Below are 15,042 nucleotides of genomic sequence, written 5' to 3' on the forward strand. Positions count from 1 at the left end.
ATTTTTTTTTTTTAATGGTCTGGTGAAAAATTTCGAAAATTTGTTTTTATGTGTAAGTTATTTCTTCAAAATGGCATACCAAATTTTTTTTTCTGAAAAATGTTAGAAAGTTTTTATATACAAAAAATTATTAAAAAAAAAACGGCTCTAACGATTTTCAAATTTTTTTTTCTAAAAATTCTTTTTTATACAAGAAATCAACTGGCATACTGGTTTTCTGTAAAAAATCATTTAAAGCGGTGTTTTGTCAATTATAAAAAAAAAGATTTGTTTTTCACTACTTATAAAATTCTTTAAACATATAAAATTGTAAATTTAACCTGATTTTGTTCAATAAAAAGCTTTAAAATTACAGTAACTTTTACCGTAAGAGCAATTATGTGCGACCCCAGTCGTGTATTTTATTTATTTTTTTTTTGTAAAGGATGATTTTCCACTGCCTGGGCACTCGCTTTGAAAAAACTGTTGAAAAAATTGTTTGATTTCGACAAAATTGATGATACTTTAGCAGCAAAAGGTATTTTGGAAACCATTTAACATACTCAGAAGATTTTAGGTTCAATTTATTAGCCTAAAGGCTATACATATTTTTTTTTGATAAGTCCTTTAGACCTAAAGTCTCAAAAGACTAAAAAATTCAGGTATTTGTAGGTATTATGAATTTTTGACAATGTCTTCTTCGACACTCGAAAGTCAAAACTACCACACACAGAGGAAGTAGGTAGGTACATTTGCGGTGACTCAATCGTGCATTTTATATTATTTGCCTTACAGAACCCAATATACCCAAACTCCCTTGACATTTCTATTGAGTCATTGATGTTTGTTTACCCTTCTTTTAAGTTACGGAAACACACATCAAAAAGACTTGTTATTCTTAGAACACTCACATGCTAAATTAGACAAAAATTTGTCAAATCCAAAGTGCGTAGGTATATAAATATGCATCAAACCAATGACAAAATCGACTTTTGTTCTCTATTCTCACATCTATTCATAGTTTATTATTACTCAGGTACATAAACTGAACTGAGTTAGTAACATAGGTATAGGGTACATTCCACTTTGATGCAGGTAGATATCATATTTACTATATGTTGTTTTATTTTTCCCACACCATTGACCTTGGGCGAGAGCGATTCTCAATGAAATATCTGCTCTATTCTGTTTTGCACATTTATATGTATATTTTTTTTGTTGGTATACTTTAACTTGCACCTCGTGCTCAGGTGCTTGCAATGCAATAACCTAGTTATTTTGTAGATACTGTTATGATAATTTTATTTTAAAACTTAAGGTGAAGAGTGATAATTAGGAAGATATCGCGCAATTTGTATCTCTGTGTCATTAGATTTCATTCAACAACAAAAATAACCAGAAATTTCTATACACACCTTTTAGACAGAGAAGAGTTTTATATTTTCACTTAAAACATTTTAAAGTTCTCTTTATAAAATACTCATATATTCACTTAGGTCGTGTTTTGTTTGTGTATTTTTTTTTTAAATAACGTGTCACTGTTTATTGCAAAAATACTATTTCAATATTAATTTGGTATTATTTTAACTCACTGATGACAAATTCAATAAACAATTTTTGAGATGGATGAACTAATTTTTGGCAGATCGAAGTAGAAGACGAACCGTGTGTGTTGTGCATGTGGCCAAAAAATGAAAGCACAAAGAAAAGAATAATTATTTTGCTCTCTTCACGGCGCACTTGTCAATTTGGGATTGCGTTGCGAGAGTTTGCGATTCGATGATGATGTTGGTTTTTACTTTTTTGTTGTCAGTTTACATAATGGGCGAAGGAAAGCCGGGGGAAAAATCAAGAAAGTGTTTTGATGAAAATTTAAGAATGTGTTATTTAAGAGTAGATATTTCTCTTTTAAGAGAAAATCGAACACAGTAGGGTCGAGAAAAAGGGTCTAAAAATAAAATGTATTTTTAGGGAAACCGACGAAGTTACGAATACCAGAGTTATGGCGACAGAGTAACGGCCGTCAAAGTTACGCGAAACCGAAGTTACGAAAAACATTTTTCTCATTGGTCAGAACTAAATGAGTTAAGCGAAAATGGGTGTTATTTAATCTTGTAAAATTTTGATTGGATAGGTATAGATATACATATATTTTTTTTTTGTTTTTGTGAGAAGATCGCAAAAACGTTGAAATAGAAAAAAAACATAAGTATGCTTATATAAGTTTGGGGGACATAATTGAAATTAACTTCTTATTTGTCCAACTAATATTGCACCTACGTATTTTTTTTTTCTATTAATCATATAATAAAACGGCAAACACTTATTTTGTGGTACAAAATACGCGGCCCACAAAAACCGAAGGGGCATAAATTATATACCGAACGATAGGAAATTTTATCTAGATGTGCAGAATGTATACTTTTTTTTATTTTTTTTTACCGAAATAGATAAAAATAATAAATTAAAATTGAGAAAAAAAAAACAAAAACAAATGTGCTGAACCACGCCCTCTCCCTTCTGTAAGTGGAAACTTCTAAAAGCAAAGACGAGAACCTTCGAAGACATTCTTGAATTTCGAATAAAATTAAGTGTTGCATATTCTTAGTAGTAAATAAAGTGATTTATATAGTGTGCTTATTTGAGCATAAATAAAAGTTACAATTGGCACTCGAATGTTGAGTGCGGGGTCGGCTAGTTAATATAATTATTCATAGCGTACTTTGTAATACCCACTTTGTATATCTATACCTATCCAATCAAAATTTTACAAGATTAAATAACACCCATTTTCGTCTAACTCATTTAGTTCTGACCAATGAGAAAAATGTTAATCTCTTGTTTGTATTTCCATAATTCCATATCGTTCCTCGCAATTGTTGCCAACCCAAAAATCACATGTCATAGCTTAACATAACTTTAGAATTCGTACCTCTAGTTTTTCGTAACTTCGGTTTCGCGTAACTTTGACGGCCGTAACTCTGTCGCGCGTAACTCTGTTTTTCGTAACTCCGTTACCATTTCGTATTTTTAAAATGTTAATTATAATTTGTTGGAAAATATGGTCAGCAGTTGAGGGTGTTAAACCGTTGAACGATTTATCTTTTGCACCAGAAATCCAGGTTTCGAATCCCAAGAGAGCCAAGAAAAGACAGCACAAAACCTGTTTTCTTATTTTTCAAAAAATAGAATTTGAATACGATAAAACTTTTATTAATTTTGGGAAAAATAAAATTATCGGAAACAAGTGTATGATTTTTTCGAAATTTTTTTTTTAAGGGAATCAACAACATACACAGGTATCTACTATATTGTTAGGTTCTTTTATATGGATATAAAATATATGTCTTTTAAAATGTCTTACGATTTACCTCCTATAAAAAAAAATTCAGATAAAAAAAGTTAGGTGAAAGTCATTAAACGTTTTGCTGCGTTTTTAATGAATGAAAAACAGTAAAAAATTAAGTTTTTAAAAATTTGCAGAACAAGATTCCTCCACACGTCAATTTTCCCTCATTGAGTCCCGAGTTTCAATTGGCGATTTATACAATTATACGTTCAATATTCCGGCAAGAGCCAGTGTTACTCTGTGTGAACAAAAAAAAAAACAAAAACAAACTTGCCCTATAGAAGGTACCTATATCGCAAGTAAAAACATTTGATACTTTTTTGGAAAGTCAAGAATTTATTATTTTGTTGTTCAGTTTTTAATTGTAAATGTAAAATTCTCAAAAAAATATAGCCGAGTTAAAATTTATTCAAAAATTTAAGCTGAGTTGTGCGCCCTTTTGAGTGATTACTGTACGTCGAGTATAAAAATAGAGAAGACATAAATTATAAGTGATTGCCTAGATTTTGTTTTAAATATACAATTTGTATTTGCGATGAATTTTTCATGGACAAAGCCTAAAATTAACCATTAAAATCAAATTGTCCAGAACTTTTCCACTTTTATTTGAGCCTGTGTGTGCTATATCTAATCAAAGCAAAATCTTTTTATTTAACTTTTTTTACACCTTAAACCTAGATTTTTCTACTATGTCTTCATTAAAACCAATTCGTAGTATTTTTTTGTGAAAGTTGTATGATTTGTGGCCTTCACTGTAAAAAAAGAGTCTATTTTGAGTTTAACAAAAACAAACAAAAGTTCTCTTAGTTTTCTTTCTCTTCTACTTAAGGTTCGAAATTTTTCCATAACATTAAATCATCTTCACTATGGCTCTTTAAAATTTACCTTTAATCATGGATGAGAATTGAAGAGATGAACAATTTATTTTTGTTGTTGTTAAATAAAACTGATGTAATAATTGTGAAAGATTTCACTTCATTATTTCAATTTTTCAGCCGGTGCGTGGCTGGAGATGTGCTGTTTAGAATAAGAAGTGGGTATACCTTATGGTTTAAGAAACAAAGAAAAAGAAGAACATAATTTTTCTGCACGACCTTAATCTAAAAGTAAGTAACCAACATATTGAAGTGACAGGTAAGTTAAAAATGTAAGGTTTAAAATTTAAATCTAAAGAACAGTTATCTATTTTAAAGATTTATTAATTAGAGAAGGCTTAAGGTTAATTTAAACATACCATCAGTATAGGTAGATTAGGGAGTAGCAATAGATAATTTTTTGAGGTTATTTCAAAGATCATATATGGTATTCAACAATTTTAATAGTTTCAAAGAGATAAGTCGTAAAATATGTTATTTGATTACCTCGATTTTCAAAACATTGCATTCGCATTTAAAATGCTTTGATTAGGTAGAGACACTTCTTCCCTTTAAACTAAAAAAATTTCGATTTTAATTTTTTTTGCAAATTTGGAGTAACCCAAATAACCCTGAAAATTATTTTTTTTTTTTTTAATTTTTATAATTTCTTTATAAACAAATTGCGGTCGGAGAGCGATTTAGTGTTTCCCTCTATAACTCAGAAGTATGAAAAATGTAGAGAGATTATGGGCAGATAAAGAAATAAAAAAAAATTGGTTTGAAAAGTTAAATAGGGGATTGGAACTTGAATATTTTTACCATAGAATAACGTTAATTTAAGCTGTGTTTAAAAAAATTTATTCAATAGTAGGTTTAGCTAGGGCAGCGGAACTATTACTGGTACTGCGAATTTTTTTCTGGAAGCCAAGAATTCACCGTAGTTTGTGGATGGTAAATTTGTTTGTTCTGATTTTTTTTTTTTTTGTTTCGTTGTAATTAAATATGGGTCAAACAAGAAAAACGGAAGTAAAACAAGGGCATCTGAAAAACCTTATTTATAGATCGGCTTGTTATAGATTCCATCACTGAAAATTAGAAACCAAACAGAAAACCTTCTATTCTTTGGTGACTCATGTCCTTAGAAGGAATTTTAGGTAAATATAAGGAAACTTTCTGGACATTAGATCCGTTTGCTTCGTTATTTTATTTATATTAACAAGTTTCCTAGCCCCATTATTTCCCGGGGACCTCGGGGTTAAGGGCGAACGCAGAAAAAAATGGGGGGGGGGGATGTTTCAAAAAATTAACTAACCATTTTTTGTATTAGTAATCAGCCCTGTTGTGAGTTTCACGTGGACAATTTTTGGTCAAAATATTTTTGTTACCCCGGAATTTAAAAAAAGCTATTGCAAGTTTCATCAGAAGGAAATTAGCATTTCTACTAAACTGGTTTTAAAATTTTTCACCAAAATTTAAGTGAGCTTCTCATCTTGCATTTCAGGACGCAGACAACTTATTGTCGCCCTCAACTCATAATAGAGGAAAAGTGAAATTTATTTTTTCGGGTTGGAATCTTGTTCACGTGAAACTCAAAATAGGGCTGAATGTTTTTCGGGAACATATTGTCGCTTGAAAAGCTAACTGACTGTTGCCAACTTAATTCGGAACTATAATGTATAGAACAACCAATTGCAATTCCATCTTATTAGAAATTTCCATAACTGCAGCAAATATACTTCCAAATCAATCGCCAAAACCCCCCCCCCCCCTGCCTTCACCCCTTGCACACTTAACTAAGCGACGATCATTTCCACCCATCATGAAAAGGTTTGATCTTTGATTTTGATTTTTAACAGAATTTGAAAATATTTACTTAAATCGTTCTGAAAAAATTCTACACCTATTTAATTCGGTGAACATTTTATTATTAAGAGCTAAACTCAAAATGAGTCATATTTAAATCAATAATGCTTAAATGTAATTAGTACATTATTTTAAAAATATGTTATATATGTCAACGAGAAACATTAAATGAACGTTTTCTACTTAACAAAATATTGCAGCCAGTAGATTTGTTCGTAACTCTATTTTTATATTTGAACAAAAAGTACACTTTATTGTTATTTTTGGTTAAATAAATTGATATTTTTTGAAAAGAATACAAAATTTAACCAATATTATATCACTTTCAAATAATATCGATTTATATTATGTTATGATTTGTTGTAAAAGCTTTCCATCATTAAAAACAACCCGAAAAAATTATTAGCAGATTATTTTAAAATACTTTTTCACAAGTATTGCTTAAAATAAAATTGTTTTAACTTAATACAAAATTGATTTTTCTTGGTGTCTCTCATCAAAAGTCTACGAATTATTACCTGTCAAATCAATTTCCAAAAATTTTAAATTCAATTTCTCCTTGTTGACAACTTTTCTCTAAACTGCAAGGCCCTTTAACCTATAGATGTCACTCTTAGCAATTCAATATCACAAATATATTTTTCTCTAATAGCTTTACAACCAATTTAAAAATTTTCTAAGCCAATTATAAATCACAAACTTACAAATCATTATGTCCACAGTGGTTTTTGTGCTTAATAAATAAGAATCTTTAAATCCTCAATGAAATCAAAATATGTATATTTTATTTTTTTCTTAAAATTCTCACGTTTCTGATGTCGAAAACTCAAGAGGTAGAATAAAATATATAAAAAAAAGAAATAATTTACAAAATGTGTATAGCGATCAAAAAAATAAAATATACAAAAAAAAAAAAAAAATATTCCCAACAATGTTGTCCATTGAAATTGTCACATCAACGAAATTTTATTATTTTAATTTATCCAGAGAGAAAATTATTAGAGTCATTTTCGATTCTATTTTTTTTTTTTTTTTTGAGAATGATTTGTGATGCTACGCAAAGCAATCGATCACTAAAAATATAAACAAGCATCATATCATCACCAATGTCTCTGAAAATCCTTAATTAAATTGTCAACCATCACCACGCACGACATTTAAACTCACTTAAAAAACAACTAAATGGGCGGGACCAAGTTAGGAACCATCCCATTGCTACTAGTTTGTATGTCGAAAACGGTGTGTTTTTTAAAAATAGAATCCACTCAAATGCGAAGATCGTTTGGTTGTTGTTTCTTTTTTGTTTTTAAAAGAGTCCGATTTGTTTGTCACAGAAAACACATGTAGATAGCACGAAAAACTGCAAATCAGTATAAAGTTGGTTAACGGTTCGCGTCGGACGTGTTAAGCTTAAGAAACGGACTTTCTTTTTAAAATTCAAGGATAAAATTGATATTTTCGAAATATTCAAACAGTGCTCAAAGTGCTCAAACTAGTTGAATTTTTTAAGAAAAATGACAAAATATACAAATTGTAAAATAAACCAAAATGATCAGAATTTAAAAAGTGATTGTGAATTCCAACAACGCCCTTATCATAACTTTTATTCAAGATACGACCATGGAAACGGTTTCGGTAACAGAGTTAATAAACATGTAAATTTGACACCTTCACCAATTTTTACGGATTACGACGATAACAGTTTGAGTTCGGAAGAGCATGTTTTGGCACCATTAGTCTGTTCTTCCGGACAATCACGTCCTTGTTTGACATGGGCCTGTAAGGCATGCAAAAAAAAGAGCGTCACTGTGGATAGACGCAAGGCTGCCACAATGCGTGAACGAAGACGATTGAGAAAGGTATTAAAAAAAAGTTTGATACAAATCTAAGTTTTTAGATGGTTTCGCCATCAAACAGTTATCAAGGAACTTTAAGTATGAACAATGTGAGAAAAATTTTTCCCAATTGGAATTCTGTACGAAATTCTAAGTTTTTTTTTCGTGTGTACCTACTTTCAAAAAAAAAAAAACAGGGTTTAATAAATACCGGTGCTTGCGTTTTTCACAAAAAAAAGGTGTGATGAGTGATGCGTGTACTTATCTACATTGTACATGCATTGAAAGTTATACATTCATACATACATAGGTAATAATTTTTCATCCAATAAAATACCTCAAAAGAGGTATAACTTTTAGCGTCTACCTACTTAAATATGTATGCTACTCAGAATTCCGAAAACGACCAGTTTTTCAGAAGAATTAAAGAATAAGAATTGACCAAAATTCAAACAGTAGAAGTTGATCCCAGGATTAAAATTAACTGAAAACTACAACAAAACAACATTATGAATATTGTTCAAAATTGTTTGCAATATTTTGTTTAATATTAAAATACCGTTTAGGTATTATAAATTTCATATTATTTTTTGCCACAATAACCAAAATATACTTTTTTATCTGAAAATTTTAGGGGTGCTGAATTCAAATTCGAAGTCAGAAATATTATATTAGCCTCTGTTTTTTAAATACACATTATACGGTTTTTTTTATTATATTAGCTGTGTTTTATTTTCCTCGTGATCCAGATCAGATCATTGTATTTATTTGCAAAACAATAACAAAACAAAATCCTGCTTTTGTCGTAAAGCTAATAAAAACAATGATCTGATCTGGATCACGAGGAAAATAAAACACAGCTATTATTTCAAAAACGGATGCTAAAAGAATATTTCTGACTTCGCAATCAAGTTCAGTAGTTATCAGCCACATTTTTAAAAAAATAAAAAAAAAAATTGTATCCTATCAATTGTGAGAATCTATAAAATAAAATTTTTAAGGAGCTTTTTTTGTAAAAACTTGTTTATCTGAGTTTTTGTTTATATTTTATGATGCACAAATTTTTCAAGAAAAATTCTGAAAAGGTTCGATTAAAAATGCTTTTTACTCGACTTCTTCCAATTAGAACTTCCAGATTAAGGTTATCAAGGAAAAAGACAGAAAAATTAATTAAATTATTAATTAAATAATATTCCCCTTGTCATAAGAATAATAATGCTTTATACAAGTTATCGTAATTACAAAAATTGTTTCCCTCAAGCTAATTGACCAAATTGGATAAAATTGGTTTAAGGTGACGGAGAGATAATACAAACGGATACTTCCCAAATAACACTTTGCAGACAATTTACACAAAATAAGGGTTTTTTTGCATATGGGGTACCTTAAAGAAAAATGTTTTTTTTTTTTTGAAAATCATTATACTGTACGTACCTTCTATGAATCGTTGTTTTTTATTTCTGTCATTCTCCCAAAATACTTGTTCAATTTCAACAAATAATAATTTTATGCAAAAGTTGTCCAATGGTTAATTTTCTCCGCTCGATAACTTCGAGTTATATTTGCTACGTTTTACTATTGATTTGTTATTAAACAAGTTCTAGTTAAAAACGAAAGGTGAAAAAACGGCATACCTATCCCTTCAAAATTAACAGCTTCGAACCAACAACTAATATGAACAGGATTTTATATCGTCGTAAATTTATACAATTTATAACATATGTCCATTGCGGTACTTTTGGCATCTAAAACGTCAAATTTATCTCTGCAGGTACAAAGCTTCCCAATTTTGCTGTATGAAATGAAATGAAAAATGAATTTTTGGATTATAATAAATTATTATTATTTTTTTTTTTTTAATCAATTTTTTATCCTAAAAATATATGGAGTTTGGTATTAGCAACATAAGTCCAAAATCGTGGTTTTGAGATAAATGCATTTAAAAAAAATTCCTCCAAACCCAGTTTTATTTAATACAAATAGTTATATTGGGATGCAATTTATTATTAAATAATAATATTTAATAAATAAAGTAAAAAATTTTAATTTTTGATCGTATTTATATGTTTTTAGTGAGATTATGGTATTTTTGCCAAACTATTTTTCGTTAGTGCCAATATTAAAATTAGTTTTTTTTAAGAATTTAAATTTTTCGGACTTACCGCGATTTACTTAAACTTAAACTTAAACAAATCAATCGATTAAAATATTTTCCCGCCATTTCCATCACTAATCAAAAAGCAAAGGAACTGAGTTGTGCTGTTTTGACCAAACACTTATTTAAAAGTTTAAACATTTTTGATTGGTCAAAACAGAACAAGTTGGAGTTATGCCATTATGATCAAACATAATTTTAGAAGTAGGAGTTAAGTGTGGTTAGGACCATTGAATATCTTTGGAACTTGTTTACTTAAAGTTATGCTGTTAAGAAAAAACGAAAATAGACTTATGCTCTTAATACCAAACTCCATAGAAATAGGATACAAGGTTTCAAATTTTTTTTAATAATTTTTTTTGTTGTTATTTTTGTAGATTCATGTAATATTTTCTTGGTTTTTTGACATTTACCAAATTTTTATTTAATAAGTTTTTAACATTTAAGAGACTTAAACTTTAAGAGTAAGTTCTTGGCGCCCAGCTGTGCATTTTTTTTTTGACTTTCTCCTTTGTTTGCCTAAGATTTATCAAAGAGATCTATCAAGATTTTACTTTTTGGAGATATACATATGAAATTGCAAAAAAATTTTCCAATCAAAGTGAACTGCAAAATGAGCAATGTAAAAAAACTAGGCGGAAGCATACACATTACACAGTTATAGTCTATTTTAAACACTTTCCGAATTCTTCAATTATTTTATGTAACATTTTAAAAATCTCATTCAATTAGCATTTTTTATGATATTATTAATTTACTGTAATTTTCCATATGTATTTGGAGTTGGCATTTTTCAAAATCTTCTAATGGAGTCTTGTCTTAATCAAAAAATAATGTTAGTTTTCAAAGATCAGAATTCTCAAAACTCAATTCTTTTGGTTAAAATTTTTATATATAGTTGTTAACGTAAAAAGTTCTAAGCCATGGAAAAGTTTGGAATTACCAATGGTTTGTTCTATTTATTCCATTGACAAATTTTATTGATCATCACCCTATTAAACTATTTGTGTCAGTATTTTTTTTTTTAGTCTAAAGTGTTTCCAAGATATAAAACAACATTTTGGAATAAAGTTAATAGAAAAAAGAATACAGCACAAAAATCACTAACTAGAAAAATTTTTATATGTATGTATTCTCTTAAATGACTTGAACATATTTTTAATGCAATACTTAAATATTGTGATCAAGCTACAATGTAGCAAAGGAACTTTCACTTTACAGGCAATTAAATTAAAATCTTTTACAAGTGTTCACAGTAAAATGTTTTTCCACAAATTTGAAATGGCTTAATATATATAAAACCATTCAACAAAAATGATTTAGGATCTTAATAATTATTAAGCTGGTTAATGTGGCCTCGGCCATAAGCTTTAATGGCATTTTCACATCATCGTCATCATCAAATTAAACGATCGTAAATTGTAAAAATAGAAAATTATTTTCTTAACGATGCATTCATCGTAAAGGAAAATGTCATTCTAAAGTTGCTTGAACATCACAAAATAAAAAAATGTGATGTTTGAAGAGAACAAAATTGTCGCGGACCGAAGCACGAAAATGAGAACCTGTTAAAGTTAATAGCCTCTTCCTTGTAATTTATAGAAATTAATATTATAGTGATTGTATTAATGATAGTTTAAGATGATTAAGAAAAACACATAAACACGGATGATATTGGGTAAAATCGGTTTTTTTTTGTAAAGATTTATATGAAGATTTAGTTTGCATTTCCAAGATGTTTATCAAAGGGCATTGGCAAATACAAACAGCTGCTTAATTGGTAATAGATACTTGTTGGTTTTGATAAGTAAAAGTCCTTGAATGAAGCATATACATCGTTTTGGACTTTTGACGAAAGCTTATACTAAATTTATTGACAATGCTCCAAAAGAGTATCTATACAACTTGATAATTTTGTTTTGACTTATATGAAAATTATACATATAAATAAAAAAATTCTTTCAACTCGATTAGGAGAACGTAAAAAAAGACCGTCGTCTTTTTGCACGGATTGCCACTTTTTAACCCCCAATTAAAATATCCACCAATTTCATTATGATGCGAAATACCTATCAATTTCCTTGTAATAGCACTTGGAATTAGACCCGATGTAATTTTGCCCTGAACGGCAAAAATTAGGGGTGGCGAATTCGGGAGGAAGAAGTAAATTTAAATAACTATTCATTTGCAAAGTGCTCAAGTCCTAATGATTTAAATTTGATAATCTATTTACTTGCCATGTTTTTAGAAACATGGCGAAGCAGTTTATCGATTTTGATATACATAAGCTCATTTTTATTATGGTAAAGCCTTAAATATGGCTATGTGAAGTTGGTACCCCCAAAATGCTATTTTTTTTTTCAAACCTGAACAGTTCGATTGCCCAAATTTAGTCCAAAATAGGCCACTTTTGATTTTCGCCAACCTACGCTTAGTTTACAAATTATAGAAGCATTTTGTATGCACTTCACAAAAAAATAAAAAATAGTACGCATACACCACAGTGACCTTTTTTTTAATTTATAAGTTAATTTGTTTCATTTCACCTTAAAATCCACATAATACAAATAGTTTTGCAAGTGTAAAAATAATTGATTTTTGGTTTCTTATATGAGCACATAGAAAAGCTACATGCTTAGTATAATCTATCCAAACTTTTTTTAAAGTATACAACAAATGTAAAATAGTGTGCTTGGTGATTTCTTTTTCAGTACATTAATAGTACTTTTTAGACCCTTTTACACTAACCTTGGTTATTCCAACAAATTAAATCCCTTTTTTCGTTAGCCTACCCTTAGTTCAAAAATTATGACAAAAAACCTTTTTTCAAAAACCTATTAAAAACCAAAATTACAAACTTGGAAGATGAAATTTTGGCTCAATAAATAATGTCTCCACGTCACACAAAACCAAACGAAAAGCTATAAAAATTTTTTTTCAAATGCATCTCTTCTTCTTTACATAGGTAAATGAAGCATTTGAAGTGCTTAAAAGAAGAACAACATCCAATCCAAACCAAAGACTACCAAAAGTTGAAATACTAAGAAATGCCATTGAATATATTGAAAGTCTCGAAGATTTATTACAGGTAATCTAATATATGTTATTCCACTTGAAACCATTTAACTATAACATAATCAAAATAATTTCATTTAAGGAATCATCACCCTCACGTACAATAGATAGCTTATCAGAGAGTATAAGTGGTAAACCATGTCAACAAGACTATTTGGTAAGTGTAACTACAACTCAATTATTAAACAAGGTATAGAATCAATTATAATTTGCAAGAGATACTTGCTACAAATTTTACAAGCAGTAATTTGTAGAGATAATAAAACTCAATTAAAGTATATTAGAACTATAAAGAAGAAGTTATTTAGGAAATTTTAAATTGAAATGAGTTATTTTTGCCTACAAAATGATTGATGCTTTAAAATCTTACAAAGTGCACCAACCATTTCTTCTATGTCATGCAAACGGAAAGTGTCAAAAACAATCGATTGATTTATTGAAACGATCCATTGCAATGACACCACCTGAAGGAACGCGAAAAAAAAGAAACATTTTATTCAATTCTGTGTAAAATGCATCTCAATTTTTCACTTAACATGTCTCACAGAAAATGTTAGCACTTCTCAATCGTTTTAAAAAAGGAAAAAAAAACTTCCATTCTCAGAATAATGTGACACCAAATATATTTAGGTAGAAGAGAAGATTGTATGCGGTTCACGGCACGATGATTTGAAGTTCAAATTCTTTTTGTTGACACTTTATAAATTAGTAGCCACTTATAAGAATCAGATCGGAAATTATATGAATAGTTTCTGATGAATAGATATCAATTTATTTCCATGTATTTTTAAGGCTAATGAGTTCATTTTTGTTTAAATATATCTTTAAATTGAATAGATGAAGGGAAAAATAAATCTGCATTAGTTTGTTTTAAGGTTTTTTTAAAATAAGATGGTGGTTGAAATTTGAAAACCCGATAACTTTTGTTAGAATTGAGATAGTAACAGAACAATTCACCCTGAATACTTAAAGATTTAAAAATTTAAAAAAAAATGTTGCACATATTCGCCACAATGACCCTTTAATACATGAACAATATAATAAAATGAAGAAGAAGAATGGGATATTTTATATGAACTCCCTTGATGTAAGTTAGGTAAGGTATAATTGGCTACCCCTCATTCAAAGGAGTTTTTTTTTGTTTGTTTCCACACAAGTGGGACTTAAGTTTCACCTAAGGTTATATTTTTTTTAAATCAATCAATTTATTAATTTAAAATTTTATTTTTAAATTATTTTAAAGTTATACATATAAATCATTTTTAGTTCAGGTAAAATAGTAGATACATAAAATCAACAAATAAAAAAATGTTACACCAAACCAAGTCTATAAGAAAAAATTGGGTGGAAGGATGTTTTTCGCGGACAAGGGGAAGGTCAAAAATATAGTGAAAAAAAAATTGTTTGTGGAATATCATCATATGACACATGTTTTTAAGGTTATTTTTTGATGTTGAATCTAATGACATAAAAATAAAGTCAATACGATTGCTCTAAGAAAAGTTATTGCCGATCAAAAACAAGGGTGCTTGTTTTATGACCCCAACAGGTAAATATTATCGAAACCCATTTGAAAAACAAGATACATTGATGATATTCGGGATGAAGGTTTTAGATAAAGCAGGGACAAAGGATTCACAAAATTTGGGTTGAGTAATGAATGAGAAAGTCATCATACATTTGCTAATTTTTTAAACTTGGTGAAAAAGTTTAGTTTGTTATAAAAACTTAGAATCAACAGAGACTACAAAGAAATGATGAAATTAGGAATTTGTACCACAAAAACTTCAACAAAAATGTTATACCAATGAAATTGGTACAAATGTTTCATTTATAACAGAAAAAAAGAATCCAAGCAGTCTATGCAAATATTTTAGGTGAAAAGGTGTTTTTTTTTGGAAATAAGGAAAATCCGCGATAAGTCCGATA

The 15,042-nt window shown here is 28.8% G+C and overlaps 1 protein-coding gene across 2 annotated transcripts in view; it reads left to right on the top strand.

Annotated features, from left to right (window-relative positions):
* Nucleotides 1–15,042, top strand: part of LOC129913546 (myogenic-determination protein) — a 43,499-nt gene that overhangs the window by 9,094 nt on the left and 19,363 nt on the right. Inside the window, exons 1-3 of one of the 2 annotated variants that reach the window (XM_055992279.1) lie at nucleotides 7,145–7,907; nucleotides 13,004–13,126; nucleotides 13,196–13,270. In XM_055992279.1, coding sequence (XP_055848254.1) covers nucleotides 7,563–7,907; nucleotides 13,004–13,126; nucleotides 13,196–13,270 — 543 coding nt within the window. In that variant the 5' untranslated portion in view covers nucleotides 7,145–7,562. Of the gene's footprint in view, nucleotides 1–7,144; nucleotides 7,908–13,003; nucleotides 13,127–13,195; nucleotides 13,271–15,042 lie in introns of those variants that run through there. The other variant, XM_055992280.1, reaches the window with a different exon arrangement.

This window comes from Episyrphus balteatus, chromosome 3 (genome assembly GCF_945859705.1).
Source record: "Episyrphus balteatus chromosome 3, idEpiBalt1.1, whole genome shotgun sequence".
Lineage (NCBI taxonomy): Eukaryota > Metazoa > Arthropoda > Insecta > Diptera > Syrphidae > Episyrphus > Episyrphus balteatus.